Source organism: Lagopus leucura, unplaced genomic scaffold (assembly GCF_019238085.1).
Source record: "Lagopus leucura isolate 7727_CA_CO unplaced genomic scaffold, USGS_WTPT01 Super-Scaffold_100157, whole genome shotgun sequence".
NCBI lineage: Eukaryota > Metazoa > Chordata > Aves > Galliformes > Phasianidae > Lagopus > Lagopus leucura.
In genome coordinates, this window is record NW_024962334.1 from 22,623,976 (window position 1) to 22,645,501 (window position 21,526).

A 21,526-nucleotide genomic window follows, 5' to 3' on the forward strand; every position below is an offset into this window, starting at 1 on the left:
GTATCTGAAATTATACTACTAAAAATACAGTATGGTGAAGGAAAGGTCAAATACTGGCTCTTGAGGGATGGAAGGGGCCCTTCATCATTTGTTGCATGCTATTTTTAGAGTAGTGTTTCTCAAATTTTAGGTTACAACTAGGAAGTTATAAAAGGCTTCAAAGAGGCAACGGGTGGAAGCAGTTTGTAGAAGCTCCACTCCTCTAAGAGAACATGAGCGGGCTGCAAGACTTCTCTGGGTGTTTGCCTTACCAGGGAATTGATGCCTACTTCTCACTGCTGGCACTGTTTTCATTCCTCCTGGGCAGAATTAACTGCACAAAAACTGAAGTTGAGAAAGAGTGCTCCAGGGGAAGGTCTGACTCAGAAGCAGATGGAGTACTCACCTATCACAGCCCTGAGTCTGGCACCAAGGTGAGGCCTCTGCACCCACCACAAAGGGGGCACAGGGGAGGAGTGGTGGTGGCTCAGGAGAGTTGTCCCGTGTGCCATCTCTGCTGTAAGGCTGAGCCAAGCCCTCAAACAAGCAACCTACTAAAGTGAATATAGAAACTCCCTGAATGCCACAAAGTAGGAAAAGCTGTTGAAGCTAACACACAAATGTGTATGTTAGATGCCTTTGTTTTTGTCTGTGCCACCTTGACCTTGCTACCTCTGAGCTGCAGTAGTGACAATCACTCAACAAAGTGCTAAAGTACAGTGGTATTAAAGTGTGGCAAAACTGGAAATAGTGGGTAGCACAAACCCAGCAGCTGTGCAAACTGGTCACATCCCCCAAGGGGCTTAAAGAACTGAAAGCTGAAAGTGGGCAAGAGCTGACCCAACAGTTGCTTCACCAAAAGGAAAACAGACTCTAAAATAGATTGGTATTTGCTTTAGGCATTTGGTGTTATAAATCATCCTGTTTATCCAACTCATTGGAATCTTCTCCCTCCCCCTTTAAGAAACAAAACAAAACAAAAAAAAACAAAACAACAAAAAAAAAAACAAAAAAAAAAAAAAAAAAAAAAAAAAAAAAACACTGTTAACTGATCTGTGTTTGCAAGGAGGGAAGTCAGCTCATTTTGAGCATTAACACGTATAGATCAATTATCCCTATTTCCTGGCCGAGGGTTCAACTGATGTGCTGGTTGTAATGCTCTGGATTTTGAGCACAGTGTGCAACCAGCCCAGCCCTGGCAGGAGGAGCTGTATCACAGCTACAAGGCTGTTGTGTAAAAGGGAGCCACCACTTTCCCATGACTGTCTCAGACAAGCCCGGTCTGCACGGAGTTCAAGGCTCCATGGCGAGACACACGTCATGATAGGGATCTTCCTTGCAGGGCCTGTTAAGGGGTTAAGAACTTCAACAGCACTTTTGGGTACTGCCTGCCCTTATTCTTCCACCTTGTGAGCAGCACGGTGGCAGGAGACTGATCACCTTGTTCCCTGAGAAACAAAAAACTGCCCAGCCTGTGAAGCAGCTCCTGCTGTGCAGGCCCCAAAGGGTAACAAAACTGCTTGGCCGTACAGGTGCTGTTTGCCAAGGTCACCCAAACAATTCTTAAAATGCTTTGTCCTTCCTGCCGAAGCATTCACCTCTCTTAACTAGGAAGCATCAGAGACTACAAACTGCATTTACAGCATCTAAATGATGGGCTTCAGTTGTTATGTTAGCATCTTTTAGAGCAGGTTCTAGGCAATGTTTACATGACTGCCAAGAGTAAGCAAACAGGCGTGATCATTACTACACAAATACCCCACTTCTAAAAATAAATAAGATGTTCCTAGGGCGCATCCTCTCAGATTTCGGTCTTTTGCCACATGTTTCATTTTGGTCCACATTTTATTACTAGAGAGAAACTGACATGCTGACTTCAAAGCACTTTGAATTTCCACAAGTTTTGAAGTCACAGCTGAATCTGAAATTCTGCATCTTTCCCATCTTTAGCAAAAAACACTAAGTGCTGGTTTTGGATGTTTCTAAAACAGGGAGGGAATCTAACCATCTTGATGAATGCAACTTCACTCAGTTATATTTAAGTGGAAAAGCTTGACTTTAGAAGCACGTTAATGAGGTTTACTCACATTCTTTTAACTGATTATTTCCATATTTTTCCTGCTTAACAATAATATTCTTGGCCTTAAGTTCCTGCCATTGTTATTTTACCTGGCAAGATTAAAATTATAGTGTTAAGTTAGCAACATTTCTCTTTGCCTCAGAATTTTCTTATTTATTTTCTTAAGAACTATTGAGGGACTGAAAGTAGACTAGAGCCATAAAGCTACATGCATGCAAGTTTATGTGCTAATTTTAAGCACAGATCTGAAACTTGGGGCAGATACCTCTTTACAATTGCATAAAGCAGCACAGGCTCTTGTTATCTTTCAAAGGCATGATTAGATAGATGCCAGTGTTATTAAAATATTCTTTAGCACACGTTCATGTGCCTTCCATGATCACAGCGTGCCCTTTATGTGTGTGCATGTTACACAGCAACAGACCTGCCACCAACCATGGATGCATCAATGCTGCACCATTTTGTCCAGTAATTTTCGGGACTTCTGGAAGCAAAGGACAATTCTGCTTTTCATAATGATTAGTGCTAATGGGAAACCATGATTAGCTGTATTTGAAGATCTACCAGTAAGTAACCCTCTACAGTTCCATTTCTAGTCTGGAACAGCAATCTACAGCTTTTCTAGGAAAAAAAAAGAAATCTAATTATAATACTGTTAACAAGAACTCGGAAAATATGTGCTTTAGAAACCATATACATAAGCATGGAGAGTTAAAGGGAATACTCTCTCTGCTAAGATCACCTCTAACATGTTTCTTTCAGCCACAGAGACCTTTCATCTACTGTAGATGCATAAGCATGAAAATTGGGCACTTCTTAATTTTTTAAAAAATATATTATTTTACTTTAAAATCTCTATTGAGAATTGATGACACTTCACCCCACAAGAGGATAAGAAAGATGATGCTGTTGATGAGCACATAAGTACCCTAATTGCTGGTCCACAAACTGTCCTGGATATTCAGCACCTCCTTCTAAAGAACCCAGCTGTCCTAAGTGGATACTGTAGGTACTAGACTAACGGATACATCTCTTGACCCCTCTTCTCTTAGTTATTTGCAAACTATTTGTTTAAAAGTGGAAGATTTTTTTTTTTAAAACAAGAGAGTTTGTTTCATTTCAGGATATTTTATGAACCACTTCAGAGATCTTGATTTTATTCCTATTGTCAAACAAGCTAGAGGAGGGAGCTGATTTGTATCTCTTGCTTGTCAACTAGTTCATTTTGACAGAAGACTTTATTTCTGGCTTCTTTTAGATACATTAGTTCAGTATGTTCTGAAACCACTTAACTGGTGGGCCCCACAGAGATGCAGGAAACACCTGGTTTGCAACCTCTCAAGGACTTGATAGCCAAGGAGTTCAGTATTGCCAGGATCTGAATAGCTATAGAAGAATTGAGGTAGTTGGCAGCTAAGCAGAGACTTTGAAGTTTTAAACTTTGCTATTACAAAAAATGTCGACCTTTCCACATGATTCAGAAACTAGAAATGGATATAAATACCCTCAGATATATTTCAAGTACATTACAGATGAGGTCATCCTCTTGCTTTCTGCTTTTCCCTACTTAACCTTCACTGACCAGTGACAAAAAAAAAAAAAAAAAAAAAAAAAAAAAAAAAAAAAATTAATAGTTTCTTCTAATTTAGCTCTTACTTTTAATAGCAAGGGCAAAGCTCCTCTGGCTCATACCACCTACCACAGAAAAGATGCTCACTGTTCTATGTTACGAGGGAAGCCTTCACCTCCATAACTAGTGAGTGGCAGAAAAGGAGAAAAATAATTTTTTTCTTCTGCTTTGTCTTTCCATAAATACAGGAGAAATTGTTATATTTAATATTATTTTTAAGTAGCACAAAACACTTCAATCGCTTCCAATATCTGTCAATTTTCCTGTTCTTATTCTTATAAGAATATTTATCTCATTATTTTGCTTGAATGTATCTTAGATATCCAGACAGTCATGAGCACAAAGAACCTTTACATTGGTGTACAAAATCTGGTTTAGTTAGTAATTTCTGAATATTGCTTGTTCAGAGCCAAGCTGGTTTCAAGAGAAAATAAGACTCTTTAGGCCTCCGCATACATTATAACCACTACAGTGATTTTGTGTTGAGGAACACATCTTTCTCAGTGACTGGCTGCTTTAAATTTTGTATATAACTGTGTTCAATGTCAGCCAGCTGTTAATTAAAAAAAAAAAAAGTTATAATAGGAAAATGCTCTTCATGATCTCATAGACCTATTGCTTTGATTGCACACTGTAGGTTGAATCTTTGAATATTTTGCACTTAGATGTTGATGCCTCACTACTTATAATGGAAATCAACTTCATGAGATCAGGGGATTTATAAAATACAGGTTCACCACTGAAGTAAAGCAGCAATGCACCAGTACTTGCTTGAGAGTAAGAATGAGTATTATCTTTTTCCTGGAGACCCGGTAAGCAGTCAAAGTGAATAGTGTTCACACGAACAACAGTAATAGCAGGTAAAAAGTGGACAGTGTCCCATGCTGGAAATTATTAAATGTTCAGATAAAGTGGATTATACAACAGGTAGAATTTAATAATTGAACATCAACTCCAACACGTATCCTGGATGAATAAAGCTGTTTTGGTTTAGAATCGTTTAAACAGCACTAGCTTATACAGAAAGGCCTGCTAAGTAGGAAGAGAATCTGTCCATTTAATTGACCATCAGAATAAAAATATTAAAAAAACTGGAATCAGGCTTTTCTCATAGATGGTAATTTAATAAGCCAGCTGAGAGACCTTCCACAGATGAACAAAATATCAACAAATGAAGTTTGTTAATCTTAGTTTAAATGTGTGAGCAGGAAATGCAGTTCTTCACTAGGAAAAGCATTTCATCTACGTAAGAACTACTTGGGAAAGCCTTTCTCCTACAGAGCCTCAGATGAGGTAACGACTTCCACCAACAAACCACCTCTGCTTATGATGCAGTGAAATACTGACGGTTCTGAACGACCGTTATCTTACATGATGAATCAGAAATAGAATTCCATAACAAAAAGAAAGTGGCTAAGTACAGAAACTATCTTCCTCATTCAGAGAGAACTGGACAGCGAGGTTGTACATTTCTGGGAATAGGCTGACCACGTGCCTTGAAGATATCTCTTTAACAAATAAAACAGACTATAAAAAGGATGGCTTGTGTGGTTCACATTATTGATTGATTATTCCCAGATGTTACTTAATAGATTTGCAGCCTTGTTAAATAACTTTCCTATTTTAGCTTGGTTTTTTTTTTTTGTGTTGTGCAAGAGGAGTAAACAAGATGACTTCTGTGCAGAGTTATTCAATAAGACGTGTGTCTTAATACTTTATAAGATAATAGCATATTCGTAACCACTTAATGTCTTGTCCATTAAGTCAAACAAAGTTTTAAGTCTGGTAACTGTAGAGAGAATTACAGTTAAACATCTGCTTTAGAATTGTAATTGATTTTAAAAGATTATCACACAAAGTCAACATACCGTACCTTAAAGAGTAATATCAGTAATTAGAAATCAAGTGAATTGTTAAAAATCAGAACTTACTAAATAAACAATGAATAGGCTACAAACTGAGCTCAAAACAGAAAATGCTTACCTTATTTTTTGCAACATCGACGTAGAGATCTAACCCTGCCGGAACTGTAAACTTACTGTTCACTAAGCAACGAATATAGAAGCCTTTCAACTGCTAATTGTGGCTTACTTTTTACAATGTTTATTAATAAACTCATTTTCATGCAAGTTTAAAAGGAAAATACTAATTCCATGGGCAAATACACACTTGTTCATTACTCTAAATTATGTACATTGTATTTGCATCTAATATTCAGAAGTGCAAAGTCCACAGTGACATAAATAACAATAGGTTCATAAACTATTAGATGACAAGTTTCCAAAAACATTAGTAACTGCATCATAATATATCTTTTTGTATACTGCTGAAATCAAACATTTTGCAGTAAAAGAACATACATTTCCGCTACATTCAAGTGATTATTTTATTACCATATATTATGCCTTACAAACTTTATTGAAGATCAGCAACAGCGCTACAAAACCATACCTTAATGCAAAAGATGTACTGCATGGTATGTGCAGGCATAGCAGATGAAAGAGAAGACCTGGAAAGAAAAACGAGCTAGGAAAACTTGTACAAAAATGGATAGTAATACTGTCTAACACTGAGTTATATCTTACTTATAACAGACCTGAAGGACTAAGAGATCCAATTTAGAAACATCTGTGCACTGTAGGTACAGTTTGGTGCAGATCAAGAGTGCACTAATGCAGACAATGTAGTACACGTAAGATAATGCACAAAATCAGCTGATATTCATACAAACAACTAATTTGTTTACAGTAAGTAGGGCAGCACAATTGTAGTGCTGCATCCTTGGCACTTGGTGATAGGACGACATGTATTTGGTTAAACTAATGTAATAAAGAGGATTTACACTGGTTTGTAAGATGTAAAACATATCCCTTTAAACCTTCTTGTTTTACAGCATTTTCTTCTAATTTTCAAGTTCAAATTAAAACATCATACACTAACTAGATATGGAAGACATTTTAGATATTGGTTTAAAGCAAGATCTTACATAAAAAATGACAGGGCGACCAAGTAATTCAAATGATGTTAATCAAATTTGCTAGCGATATCTCGTGCTGAAAATGAAGTCTGAAACATTGTTGTTTGTTCTTAAAAAGCAATCTTGTATTAGAACTCGCAATCTCCTTATGGTCTTTTCCTGAATAATAATTTATTTTTTAATGTCCCTTTCATATATAATAATTTCACTTAAAAGACCTGAAGTCAGTCATCTGAGAAGCTGTAACCAAATTAAGTTTGGCTTAGGATATAATATCCCAAAATGAAAGATATGCTCTCCCAATAAGAAAGCATGTTTCATCTGAGAAAGCATTCCAATTCAAAGTGATTGTCTTTGTATTAAACAATGTTAACAACCATCTGAAGGGAGCCTGTTTACTTTTGCCTGCTTTAAACTGGCTACATTGCCACTTTATATTATATATAACAAATGTAATAAAATATTAAGATGGAATGATGTAACGTTTAAAATTAACTGGTTTAAGATATTTTACAAAGACATTTTATCATATATGAACTACACAACACGCAAGAGTATGAAAGATTTTGAACATATACACACTTCTGTACTTTCATGTAGCCTATTATTTCCCACCAAACACTGGTGTCTACGATTCTAAAAATCCTCTCAGGAAAAAAAAGAACAAAAACCAGAATGATGCTTTGTCGGTGGTTTTTGTTGTTGTTGTTGTTATTTGTTTGTTTTTTTTTAACCTCTTAAAAATCAAACCAATTAGAAGTAGAATTTCTCTAATGACTTTTTGTTTCCTTTCCCGTTTTTGTATTTTGCACAAAGCTCTTGAAGTGGATCCAACATACATTAAAGGAATAGCCTCTCGGTCCGTTGCAGTGCAAGTTGCTAGGAATAAAATTTTAACCCAAATTGACCCCTTCCCCACTATGAACATTGAAACCTGCGGTCAAAGTGTCAATACCACTCATTATTGAGACTCCTTTCCCCCTTATTTAAAATGCAAATCTTTTCAATATCCATTTTGATGAAAGTATTTGCATAGAGCAGCCTTGCATTATTTCTAAAGAACATTATGAGTGTTTTAACACAAGATAAGGCACATGTTTTTCAACATTAATAATCTAAAACTAATCCTGAGGAACTGCTCTTCCCCATCGGCAAAATCTGCTTTTTTAACATACCCTGTATTACCTGAAGAAAGCAGAAAAGCAGTACAGAATAAACCAAAATTCTTTTGATGAACTAAATTCAGAACACTAATAGCTCCTGATCATAGTGTAACAAATTCATAGATAAATAATTAAGTCATACTCTAAATAAATTGTCTTTGGGGGGGAGAAAAGGATACAGCCAGTAGCACTGTAGATGTTAGATAAAAGTTCACAGAATATGGATGACATTTATAGTGAGTTTTGCTAAGACAAGCTCCTGTCAGAAACAAGGTAGCTAAACTGTGAGGCACTTAAGGTTGACGAGAAAAGGAGGAATGCAAGGGATCTGTTCCATAGAAAACCTGAATTTGCATATCGTATCCTTGTATTAAGCCTTCTATTAAAGTGCTAGAAATGGAGACTTAAAACAAAAGGATTTACATATAAAATAAGTGATTAAAGAGCTTTGTATGCATTAAATTAAGTGCTTTTGATTCTCATTTCAGAGCTTTTTAATTTTTTAATTATTTTTTTTTCATGAAGTCTGGAAATAATCCAAGTGTGAAATTATCTTCCTTGTGCCAATGGTGCTATTTGTAAAGTGCCCAATTATTTTTCTAAATAACAAAACCATTTGCCTTATCTTATGTTGTATAGCATGACATAGTCTTTAGTACATATGTAATCCGTATCACAATGACACAGTCAGTCTGATGGAAAACAGCACGTGCTTATTTTTAAGTCAAGAGTTTTAATTCCACCTGCCACCCTAAAAAGTTAGGGTCTTGGATTACATATCCACCAGTACATAGTGCAATCAACCTCAGTTTTTCAAAATCTAATTTAGCTGTTGAAGTCCAATGTTGAAAGACAGACTTATCAAGCTTTTCCTCAGAGCAGCCTGATACCCAGACAAAATCACAGATGGAGCTCTAGATCTGAATTACATAAATCCACTAGATGCCAAATCTGGGAAGGATCTGGGCTCTGTTGGATGATGAACAGGTTGAAGATGTGTGGCAGTTTGTGAATTACTTATCACATCTAACTGAGAGGGATATGCTTCATTTACATTTCCTCCATTGAAACCATTTTGGAACTGGTGGGAAAAAAAAAAAGAAGATAATATGAATGGTTAGTATGGAAAACTGATGCATTTATCTTTTAGAATCTGCCTGAATGAACAGATTGGATAAGCCCATCTTAAAATACAATCAATAGCTTTAAAACTTTGTGTTAAAGTACGGGCTTAATCACCAGTGAAGCCTACCCTTGCTGAAGTTAGTGAGAGTCTTGCTTCAGGTGAAGGAAAGAAACATCATCATTTTCTAAAGCATAATATAGTTTCCATTTGTAGAAAGCAAAATCTGAGTATTTCTAAATTCCAAATCCAGCTGTTACATTTAAAAGCAACCTATTTACATAGCTTCATGTCTGCAGTGGGATATAGATTTACAGCTCTTACAGGAATGCGTATTCAGTCCAATTTGTTTGCTGAAATGTACTGCATTCAACCCACAGGCTAAGCTATCATAGGATGGGCTTTCTAACAAATGGTCTTCATATTGACAACACCAAATAATAGCAGTGAATGGGTTTCATCAGTCTTGACATAATTGTTCATAGGATTATTTTAACCATATGATGTAATGCTTCCTGTCATGCTATGAAAAAATATTTTTTTTCTACAAAATACTCCATTCGATCACGCAAAGAAAATTCACAGAAATATTTAAACATTTCTATTATCTCTTTGGGAGTAGCCTACATTGGAAGTATTCATTCATTCACTCAAGGTTTGTCTTTAAAACATACGTTATACGTTCACTCATTCATCTATCAAAACATGCTGGTTTTGTGGAAACTTCTTTTGTTCCTGCTGGGCAAACATGGAAATTTGGTAAAACATGCAGTTGTTCTTCTAAATTCTTAATGACCAGAGTACAGCTGTGTGAATTACGCTTTAAATCAAATATGCCATGCTCATAAAGATAGAATAACATGTTAGAATAACTTGTGAAAGCAGTAGATTACTTCAGTGTTAATATGAGAATTGCATTTATTAAAATAAAATTTCTAACAAAGTTCTCTGCACAGAATCAAGTAGTCAGCATGTTTTCTCTTGTTTAGTAAAGGAACTGACCTTAAATAAGCCATCAGTTTATCCAGTGCCTTTCTGCCCACTGAAACATTTCTGGTGATGGAGACTACGCTGGCTATTTTCCTAATGCAAATGCCTGAGTTCAAAGAGTTTCTGTGGGTACCACAGGTTAATTACAAGTTAGGCAGAAGGAGAAGGCAGACAATCACAACAGACTATTTTTAATCCCACTGTTTTTTTTTTGTGTAGAAACCATTGGGAGGCTGAGGAAAGGACAGCAATCTGCACTGACAGAGCTGAAGTCCACCCACTGTCCAGCCTCCAGGTGACATCAGGAGGGCAGACTTAGTCCCCCACTCCGAAGTGACACCTGCTATCCACTTACTCACAGCTTTACTGCAGTTACCAGTAGCCAGTAAAGTCAAACCTAATTTACTTATTATCATATGTTGTGATACATTCTCCCTACTAACAATAAATAAAAGTGCTTTATTTGCTTTGGTATAGATGATGCTTTACAACACTACAAGTTCAAGTGCAGCAGCTATACTTCTAACTTACTACTTCCTATGAATGTGCTTATTTTAAAGTTCCACTATCTCCTCTGATACCTCTGGAATTCAAACATATGTAAATACTGGGTTCTTTTCCTGCACCAAGGACACTTTCAGGTAACATGAAAACAAACTTTCTTTGTATTTAAACATTCATCAACAATTTCAGAATCTTACTTTGCACTCAGACAATAAAAATGTTAATTGGCAGATGAGAATAAAGGTCAAAACTAAGTACAGTCTGATACAAAAGGATACAAAAGGTTGTAGGTTTTTGTTTTGTTTTGTTTTTCTTTTGTTGTTCTGGGGGGTTTGGATTTTTCTGATGGTTTTTCATTTTGGGTTGTTGTTGTTGTTGGTTTTTTTTGTTTTGGTTCGGTTTTATTTGACCAGTATGAAGCAGTATGGGTTGCAGAAGACCATGCTATTTGTTTTAGGACAGGCAGTTTCTCCACCCATAAGTAAGTTGTGGACCTACTAAGACTTGGAGGTAGCTGTCAGCTAGCTACAATCACTCTTATGTAAACAGTGTAAGGGGAATAATTCTTTTTCATTTCATCAAGAAGTGTGCCACTCTTTTAAGCTATGTGGACAAACATTCAGCAGTTCTCTTCAGAGGTAAACAAGAGCTGACATGCAGAAGAGTAGCATCAATTCTTCATTAGGCATCCGCTTATGCAATGCTATCCAGATCCATAAAGCATGCATACATCATGGCAAAATGAGTGGAAACTGAACACTCTGACAAAGGCTAAATTTTCACAAAAGTAGCCTTTGTTCATGCTTTTATGACAACCAAGTTAAAAGAAATGTTATTATGGCAGTACACTGTTCCAGCAAATAAAAAGTAGTAGGAACTCATTTAGTGTATTTACTGTCATAGTCATATTTACTGTCTTAGTCTTTAGTCAAACTTGGAATTATTTACGTACTGGCTCATCAAAACCTTTGAGTTATATTAGCATAGCTTTTAGGAAAAAAAAAACAAAACAATTTTTTAGCCCTGTTACAGGGGTGAACTTGGATGATCCTGGAAATGCTTTGCATCCCTGTTATCAAGCACTATCTTGGATTAATAACACTGGCCACAGCTCTGCAAAAAACACTCAAGTGCTGTGCAAGCCCTGTGTCTGCAGCTTGTCAAAGTACTCGCATGATATTTCAGCCCTTGGACATTTTCTGAACTGTTTTAGCTAAACTTACGTAATTTGGTAATTAGATTTTTTCCACAAATTAAACAGTTTTAAGAACTGTATGTTTTGTAGTTGTATTATGCATACCAAGAACTGGGTATGTTCTACTTGCATTCCTCACCGATGGTTTGTGTAGTTATTTAACAATTAATATTTTAATTTGGTAAATGCTTATACACACACAGAAGCATTTACAGGAGGATCACTACTTTACCACATAAACTCATTGGAGTGAAAAAAAAGAAGTGTGTCCCTGTACTCAAGCACCATTAACAGAAATAAAAGTTATAAATTAAAAGACCTCAGCAATGGCTATGCAAAAAATCAGGAACTGTGTTTTCTTCTTTTAATTTTAAAATTGATTTTACCCATGAGAACTACACCTAAAATTGTATTTTGTGCTAGAGCAAGACTCCTCTTTTCTTCTGCTTTTATTTCCACTTTCTGTAGAATAATGTAAAAATGCAAAACAAAAGTCAATGTAATTATTTTCCCCCCTTTAGCTTTCAGCAGACTTAAATAGTAGCTTGAGAAAGCTGGCTTTTCCTTACATCCACACTACAACAATATCTAGATACTTTTCCAGACCCTTACAACACATTCCATGAAGATAAATCTGTCAGACAGTATTGCTGATATCATCTTGTTCCCCTAAAAGCGTACACAAATTCCAAACTTTTGACCAACCTGCTTCTCCTTTGCTCCCTTTGGGAAAATTACTGGTAGGTACGACATACCAATTCACTAGTGCCAAAGAGAGCTACCAGGATGCAGATACATATATACAAAACCTTTATCAAATGCAACTCAGTTCAGTCTCATGAAAATAATCAAAGCACTCACTGATAAACTACCAACTGCAAACTCAGCAACTCAATTATGACAAACTGCATCCCAGCAGCCATTGAAAACAACTAAAAATGTGATTCAAAACACAAGCAAAGTGACAATGCTGTTTACCATACCTTGTTTAACAATGTTTGCTGATTTGCCATCATGGGATCATACTGCATTTGATCCATGCTGTTTGGCTGTGCTTCTTGTGTGCACTGGTACATAGAAACAGCACCTGCATAACATGTTTGGGGGGTTAGCATAACCGACTCAGAGTTTATCCCACAGTCAAGATTTTCAGGGGCCTGCTGCAAACAACCAAGAAAATCCTCCAGGTTGGAAGAAGCAGAATAGGCTGATCTGTCAAGTCCTGCTACAGGGAAATCCATTTGGGAAAAGTTAGAAAGCTGTGGCATCATTGCTGTGGGTTGCTTGTAAGGAACAAATTCCTGCCTGCATGCATAGGGTGAAGTGTTTACTTCTGATTTGTAAGAAAACTCAGCAGCAGTGGCTTGCATGTCAGGGAACGTGTATTGCTGGGGCTGCTGCTGTGAGCAAAGAGGCATGCTGGTGCCAGGGCTCCAGTTTGTGAACATCCCATTGACGTGCATATGTTTCATTTTCTGACAGAGCTGTTGTTGTTGTTGTTGTTGTTGTTGCTGCTGCTCCATGAGCTCTTTCTGATGCTGACGAATTTGATGCTGATCTAATTCTTGCTGTACCAAGCAACCAGCATTCTCGACCAGGGGCTGCTGCTGGTTACAGCCCAAATATAAGAAGTCAGACTTATTTAAGGAATCCTGCACATAAGTCAGGATTTCATCAGTGATGTCAATGTCCCCAATATCATCCATACCAGATAATTCGGTTTTAAAAAACTCCTCATCTTGCTGAATACACTTTAGATCTTCAAAGTCAATACCCAGATTTTTCATGATGCTATACAAATCATTTGTTTTGTTATCTTGAAAGAGCGCTGCACTGTCTTCAGGAAGCGGCACACTGCTGTCCTGGGAACACTCCATTAATTCCCTCTTGAGAATATTGTGACTTCCAGCAGGTAGGAGACTATCTGTCCAGTCACTGCTAACAACACCACTCAGTTCATCCCTGCTGTCTGCAAAGAAGTTTCGCTCAAAGGAAAGTTTGTGTGATGCTGGAGGACAGAGATACACAGACTCATCTTGCCTTAACATGGCACCTAGAAGGGAATTTGGATCCACAGAATCCCTGTGTAATGTAGTTTTGCCTCCTTTTCCTGTGGTGGTTTTACTCCTTGGCTGAGAGGCATCTGATAAGCTGGACATGGGGAAAGACAGCTCATATAACACAGCCTCACCAGTGGCAAACATGAAGGGCAATTTCATGTTACGCTTCCGTAGATGTTCTGCTCCTTCTTCATCTCTGAAAATAAATCATGTATATAGCATAATACTGTAGCACTCAATGGTTATACAGTAATCTTTTTGTCCCCTGGAATTTATATAAAAAAATAAATTATTCTATTGGAAGACATTTTTCAAATTCCTAGCTATTCCAGCTCAACTTGACTCAATGAGCCAAGAGGGAGATTATGAAATAAGGAGCTTATGACTGTAATATGACCTTTATATGTTACATTTGTAATTAAATCTAGATAGCATACACCATTTTCTGTGTATTAGTAGCTGAAATGAATGTAAGTGGCCTTTTACCATTTGTTGTGGTTTTCTTGACAAAGCAAGTAAATGAATACTTCAACAGTGAAGCATTAATTTTCATCATTTTACAAACTCCTCTAGAAAAATTATTTTACCTGTAATCCTAAATTCTTTATTATATCGAATTCAACTAAGCACCAAAAGACCTTAATATATTTTTAATTTATTTTTTGCTGTTTCCTCCACATAACCACTACTGGGATTTTTGATCTTTACTAAAGAGAATTCTGAATTAAGTATACCTTAGATGGAAAAACTTGGTACTTGTACTACTCTTACTATTTACATGAAATAAAAATGTCAAAGATCTCATACATAAATAAGAACTATGCCATACAAGAAATACCAAAATCCTTTCCAACATTTGTTAGGAAATAAGATTTTTTTTTTTTTTTTTTTTTTGGAGTTCCAGATTTGAAGGACACTTATTTAAAAGTGAAGAACAACTTCCTGAACGTAAACAAGATCAATGAAAAAGGTTCAGTTTCTGAAGCACAGTGCTTTATACAATGATGACTCACGTAAGAGGTCTTTGTGTGGCAATGATGTAATCTGGTCTTCCATTTTTATAGACAAGGCGTGCATTTGCCTGTACCCAGGCCCACCGATTTTCTTTGGTTAGAAGCCTGAAGACAGTCATTCCACTCTCACCTGTCTTCATCACTAGAGTTAAAGAGTAAACATACTGTTTACTGTCAAGTGAAGTAAAATAGGAAAATCTGGCTTGTCATGAAAGTTATCCCATTCTGCAGAGCAATGTACAATCTCACATCCTCAGTCACACATTTCTGTAAAGCACTAATAATGTATTCCTAGTGCAATATGACAATCAATCACTTTTTAAAATGTCTATTTTAAATTATCAGTAAAATAAAAGCAATAATAGCCAAAATTACAAGTAATTGTTAGATATCCACAACATACAGGCAACAACATCCTGAATACAAAGGGACTAAAGTAACAAAACAGCTTTCCAGGAAAAAAAGCAACAAAATCTCACAAAGACATTTTTATGCTCCAAAGACAATTATATTACAACTAACAACAAAATAAAGAAGTCCACCAAATAGTTACTTATCACAGTACTCTTGTCACATTTTTATCTGAAACAAATCATGCCACCCGACTCAATAACAGAAATTTATAAGACACTAGCATGCTAATTCAGAAATTAATCATAAAAATTTATCAAAAGAAAATATATTATTTCCTAATAAAAAAGTAATCTCTGAAATATTCACTAAGTCCAAAGGAACCTGCTGAATAGCAGAAATCAGATTGAGCAGAGAAGGAAAAGAGCAAGATGTGACAGAAACTGAAATTTAGAACCAAAAAGGCTCTAAATAGGGATATTAAATAAATATTTTCATTGACTGTAAATTCTTACAAAGAGCAAAAGATCATGTAAAATGAATAGTATGTTTTTTGTTAATGATGACAGAAGTTTGAGTACTTCGATGTTTTTACTGTGAATACATGACTTGATTTCTCATAGTCTTTCTTGAAGAATGGAGCTTACTTCGGACATGATTTTCAGCACAATAAAGCATATCAGCTGCATGAATGAACTGGTATCCTGTTCCTCTCATACACAGCTCTGCTTCAGTGTATCCCAAGACAATCTTTCCTCTGAAAGGTAAGAGCAAAAGATTGCAACATTGCTGATGAACCATCTCACTGAACAAACGCCAGGCAAGATAATTATGGCTAGAACATTTTAGACGTAAATGTTACCTACATTTTGCAGCAATATCAGTTGTATGCAGAAACATGAGTGCTCTAATAAAAAATGCAGTTAACAAATCATAAAACTTTTACCAGTTGGCTTCAGTGACTTGAAACAGGTTTGCAAAATTGTTAGATCATTAAATAAAGATGCATATTACAGTTCAGCTACACTCCTAAATTCCAAACTTTTGAACAAATGACTACACCACTCACCATATACTTTTACAAGAGCCAGCTCCCATTTGTTTCAATAAAATACACTTTTTACTAGGCCTCATCTCACTGCATTTACCTATTTTTACTTCTTGCATGTAGTATTAAGTAGGGGCCTAACTTTAGTTATGCAAAACTGTAGAGTTTATTATTTGCAATTTTTCAAAATTATTAAAAAATAAAGTGCATCTCTGAATTACACCCTTTTGTTACTGAATGGCCTTGGGCTTTGTATTTAAGCTTTCCAAGAGATACATCACAGAAGCACAGGCAATAGCTGTCAGGGTTGGCCATGAATAAAATGCAATACTTCAGTGCACATCAGGGAGATGGAGAACTCTAAAGAAGTTGTGAGTGTGCAATGAGATGCATAGAAAGATATAGAAAAAAAGTAGTAATAAAGAGTAGGAAATGGGATGTGTGGTGATCCAAAGGTAGAAAAGAATGGAAAAAAATAGGAAACAGGAACAATAACTGCGCTGTAAAGCATGACAAAAATTGAAAGCTTCTAGCAATGTACAATGAAAATAAAAAGAGAGAAAATTAAAAGCTTGAGTTAAAACTTTGATATTAACTTTCATTTGTAGCACCTCAGAGAACTCAAGAAAAATATTTTGGTTTATCAGTACAAATAATATTGAATAATTCAATTCTAAGTTATTCCCTAAGTATGATCACAGGAAATATCCCACCAGAAATGAGTCTGAAAACTCAGCATTATCAGCCAAAAATAGGAGGAAGGGAAGAAGGAAACATATTTCTTTTACATAAGGAATCATCGTAGCGGGCTTAGTGCTATGCTGATACATAGTTGCCTTGTGTTGATCCAGCAATGCAAAAGCTTTCCCAGTTTTCAAAAAGGAAAAAAGAAATGTTTGGAACCAGGTAGTCATAGTACAAAAAGATAACTTAATTTGTAGTGAATAACATTTCAACTGCATTTCACATCTATCTGAAGTGCGCAACATAGAACCAAAAAGAAACACTTATTCCATCATTTCTAAAACCAGGCTACAACCAGATGAAACAAAATTTTTCTTCTTCTCCAATTTATTAGCATATTATATGTTACTGCAGACTAAATGAGACTGGTGTTTATCTTTTTTTATTTTTTAAAAGATTGAGAGTAAGAAATCAACATGTTTTTCCAGAAAGCACACCAAGTAAACTTTACTTCTCTATGTACTATCAGGGCTGAAAAGAAAAACCGTAACAAATTCTAATTCAGTACTGACTGAAATACTAACTAGCTTTACATTTTAAAGCCATACTTGAAACTCAACAGCCAATGGGAGAATGCTGTGCGGAATAATTTACTTACTTTGCATCACAGCCAATAGGTGTGAAATCCAGTTTGTGTTTTGTTCTGAAGATGAAGTTTTTGGTTCGTATCTCAAGGATAGAAGGTGGTTGTAGGGGAGTTGCTACCGCAAACAGAGCCAGCTGTGGAGACAATGCAGCACCATCCTTCCCTTTCTTGTTTTGTCCATGGAGAAACTTTAATCGTCCTTGAAAATTCATAGCCTTAGGATTATGAAAAAGCAATTGTTACAGGTTGGAGATACTTAAGATGCAGATATTTCTGTTACTAAGTAAAATGTATAGTGGTGGGGTTTTTTTAGACCCATCAGGTTCAAGATTTATAGAATGGCATACACAAAAGTTAGATAGTAAGTACTGAGTACTCTTGTTATTCTTCTTAACATACAACTTAAAGATGTATGAATTATTATACTTACTAAGAAAAAGAACTAGTGGGAAGGATGTTTTGTGAAATAAATACATAGAAAAGCAAATGCCCTTTGAGATTTTAAAATTTCTAATGAACACAGTATTGTATATATTTGCAATTAATATAACTTTTCATTTATTTCAGTCATTAGCACAGTATATGCAATTACATACAACTGCAAAAATCTTTTATAAGCAGTTCTATTTGTACAAAGTCACTTAGATTATAAACTCATATTTCTTTTAAAATTCACAGTATTGAAAAATAAAGCGTATACAGAAAAAAGAGCAACTGCAGCAAAGGAAAAACATAGTTCTGTTGATTACTGTAACTCTATAATTTCCTTCATTTCAAGACACTCAACTGAAATAATCCTTAAAAAACTCTTTAAAATAATCTTACATGTTTGTAATTCACAAACTATGCAGTGTTCCACAAAAAATTACTCATACTTCATGTAGAAAACTAAGCCATGAGAAATGAGAGAATGTGCCCGTAATTGCAACATGTTAAATGGGAACCTAGAAACAAAGTCTTTGTCATTTAGTGTCACTAACTGAAGCATAATGGGTAAAGCCCTCACATATCAACAGTATCAGTAATGAAACTGCAGTACATATTGTAAGCACAGTGTAGATTTAAGCACGCATGGAAGTTTTTACATAACTGCAAACTCACCAGAAACCCAGATGAGTTATCCAGGAGACATCGTAATCTGCAGATGAAATTCCTTTCCATAAAGGAAGAATTCTCTGGAGGAAGTTGGTCTGGGTTATAATAGTTTGCTGGCTGTGAAAAGCCATTATCTCCTACAGGAAAGGATTATTTATAATGATTATTTTTAGAAGAACACCTAGTGAAGGCTATCTATAACAAATCATCTTCCGCCTCATAAACAAAGCCTTAGGTCATGACCTGAGCAAGAACAATGTAAACTGGAAACATCCTCAGAATTTATATCAATTACAGCACTAGGTTAAGTATCACTTCTTCTAACTGGGTTACAATTTAAAGGTTACAGTATTTTAAAACTGCAAACAATTTAAAATTGAAAACAACCAAAAAACACCCCAGCAAACAAACAAAAAAACCACACTATTTTAGATTCTGAATCCGTTGCAGAGAGCAGATCTGCTAGGGAATATAGAACCATTGCTATAATGACAGATCTTCCACAGTGAAGTAGACATTCAGTAACAGAAACTCTTAAGAACTGATCATTCAAATGCTCAGTAAATGGTATCAAGCTGTGAAGCCATTGCTCTCCAGATGCTCAGCTGAAAGCTGTTGGGAGCAATAAATGAAGAGGCAACTTTAGAGGATCACTACAATAAACCAATCTGAGCACCTTTTGTATTAGATGCCAAAAAATAAAATAAAATAAAAATTAGTAGTATTTCATAACTAAACAGTGAAAATACTTCTTCAAGACAATGCTGATCAACAAAATGTCATAGCTACTGCTCCAAAGCTCCAGAATCTGGAATTCTTCTGCTTAAAAATGGTAATAATAATAAAAAAATAAAACAAATGACAGTCACATGACTAACCACTAGGATTAACAACCCGATTATCTTCTGCCACTTTAGGATAAGCATGTGCTGCCAAGTGGCATTTAGGAAACAGACTTAAACATTTGGAATATAAAGTAAAAACATAAGGTAGATCAATAAACGGCTGATAGAATACATATGTTCTGTATGGGGCCACATAGAAACATCAGAGCAAGTCTACTCAAAGCAAATTTAGCAAAGCAATCTTGTTTACAATGCATATTAAAATTAAAAAAAGCTTAAAAAAGCTCATTCCTGAGTAATTCATAAACATATACAAATTAAGAAAAAAAAAAAAAAACAGTGTAAAGCATTGCTTTAAGAGCGCTGTATCTCCATAATTTTTAAATTAGTCCAGATACTCTGAGAGAACTGTTTACCATGCATGTACAAATACCACTACTGCAGAAAGATCCTGAATTGACCTTCTAGACTTTGCAATGGATTCAGAGATTGTATGCCACTTGCTCACCCACCAGACTACGTTTTCTGAAACACAATTCCGTCTTTTGGACAGCTGGAAAAACTTACAGACAGGCTACGTGTTTGGTGCAACGACAGATCCATCACGACTAACTGCCCGTTCAGTTTAATCTCTTGTTAACTCAAGGGACTGAATTGGAGACATATGACATCATTGATGTGCTCAAGCAAGAGACCTTGCAAACTACAGGCTGTATAAATCTAACAGGAATGCTGAGTCACCCAGCTCACCAGACAACAGCATTAGGAGACTCCATTTTTTTCTTAAAAGAACAACTGTGCAAGCTCAATTTTTGATGAACAGACCTCCAGTCATGGAGGAAAAAAAAAGTCTTAGTTGGTAAAGCACATGAGAGGGGAAACCGTGGAATTACAGCCATCAGCAGAACTGTACGTTAGCCAAGGCCATTATTATGAGCTGAGCTGATCCTACAGATAAGGACATTCAGATTCAAGATGGTTGCCACCTAACTTTGATACTAGAAAAAAAAATTAAAAGTTCCTGTCACATGGACAGCTCTCAGCAGGTAAAAGCAAACTTACTTCCTTACAATCTACTGCTGCAGACCTTTTTATGTTTCATTTTTTTCTTTTTGAACTGCTTCACCACAGGTGAGAATTTTCAACACTTTTGTATCTGAGGCATTGTTTCTCCAAGAGGTGCTGAAACAAGTCAGATGCTCTCCAAAGAAACAAGCAAGGATAGTGAAGAAAGGGGCAAGAAACAGTTTGTAAATTTCAGCTCATTTTTCAAGGATACCAACTCTGACACCCCTGAAAATCTCTGCAAACACATCTGTTAAGGTTTTCTCTAAATAGTTAATGCACTGCATTTATCAGCACTGATATTTCACAAGTATCAGCATGAAGTTAGTCCTTAAAACATATTTTCGTCCAAGTATTCTTAGTATTTGTGTCCCTTTGTTGTTGCCAGAATCTTACTCCCGTGAGACCAGCCACAACTGAGAAAGGTGTCAACTAGTGTGACAGAATGACTACAGTCCGTTTGAGAAAGCTGATGCCTTAAAGCAGATATTTGGGACTGAAAAATCAGAATCTTGCAAACTTCTCTGAGGCAGGGTTGGGAAGTATGTCTAGGAGGCCCAGGAACAGCTGAGGAAACCCGTGGTCTAGCAGCATACCAGAGCACTGAGAAGCAACCAGGCTAAGCTAACTGGAGCATAATTAGTTCCCAGACTGAGACTGGAATCCGTGATTAAGCCTGAGCCCAATTATAACATATCTATAAATATCTGCATAATGTTTGCTGGATGCATTTAAAAGGAAGCAGATTAAAAATAACAAAAATGGGTGGTTCCTTATGATCATAGCTTTTATCCTATGTTATGAATATAAATTCAGTTTAGAAATCCTCACCATCAAAACACCTTACACTATTTGAGGCATGAAAATAATTCAGCAGCTTTTAGTAAGCTAGTAAGACAAGGTACAAAACATACTATTGTTTGTAATCCTGCTCAGCATTTGCTATACTTCCATTGCTCAGTAAAATCTGATGCTAAGTCAGGCTGGTATCACAGTATTCAAACACCACATTTTCACACTGAGGTAAACAGAAATCCACCACATAAAAACATAACTTCTGAGTGGCAGTTGTTTTCTA

At 36.0% G+C, this 21,526-nt stretch overlaps 1 protein-coding gene across 1 annotated transcript in view; it reads right to left on the reverse strand.

Annotated features, from left to right (window-relative positions):
- Nucleotides 1-6,057: 6,057 nt before the first annotated feature.
- AHR (aryl hydrocarbon receptor) overlaps nucleotides 6,058-21,526 on the reverse strand; it is a 61,194-nt gene continuing 45,725 nt past the window's right edge. Inside the window, exons 6-11 of the mRNA XM_042888481.1 lie at nucleotides 18,545-18,675; nucleotides 17,456-17,658; nucleotides 15,713-15,822; nucleotides 14,715-14,856; nucleotides 12,625-13,897; nucleotides 6,058-8,910 (exon numbers count right to left, since the gene is read on the reverse strand). Coding sequence (XP_042744415.1) covers nucleotides 8,755-8,910; nucleotides 12,625-13,897; nucleotides 14,715-14,856; nucleotides 15,713-15,822; nucleotides 17,456-17,658; nucleotides 18,545-18,675 — 2,015 coding nt within the window. The 3' untranslated portion in view covers nucleotides 6,058-8,754. The remainder of the gene's footprint in view (nucleotides 8,911-12,624; nucleotides 13,898-14,714; nucleotides 14,857-15,712; nucleotides 15,823-17,455; nucleotides 17,659-18,544; nucleotides 18,676-21,526) is intronic.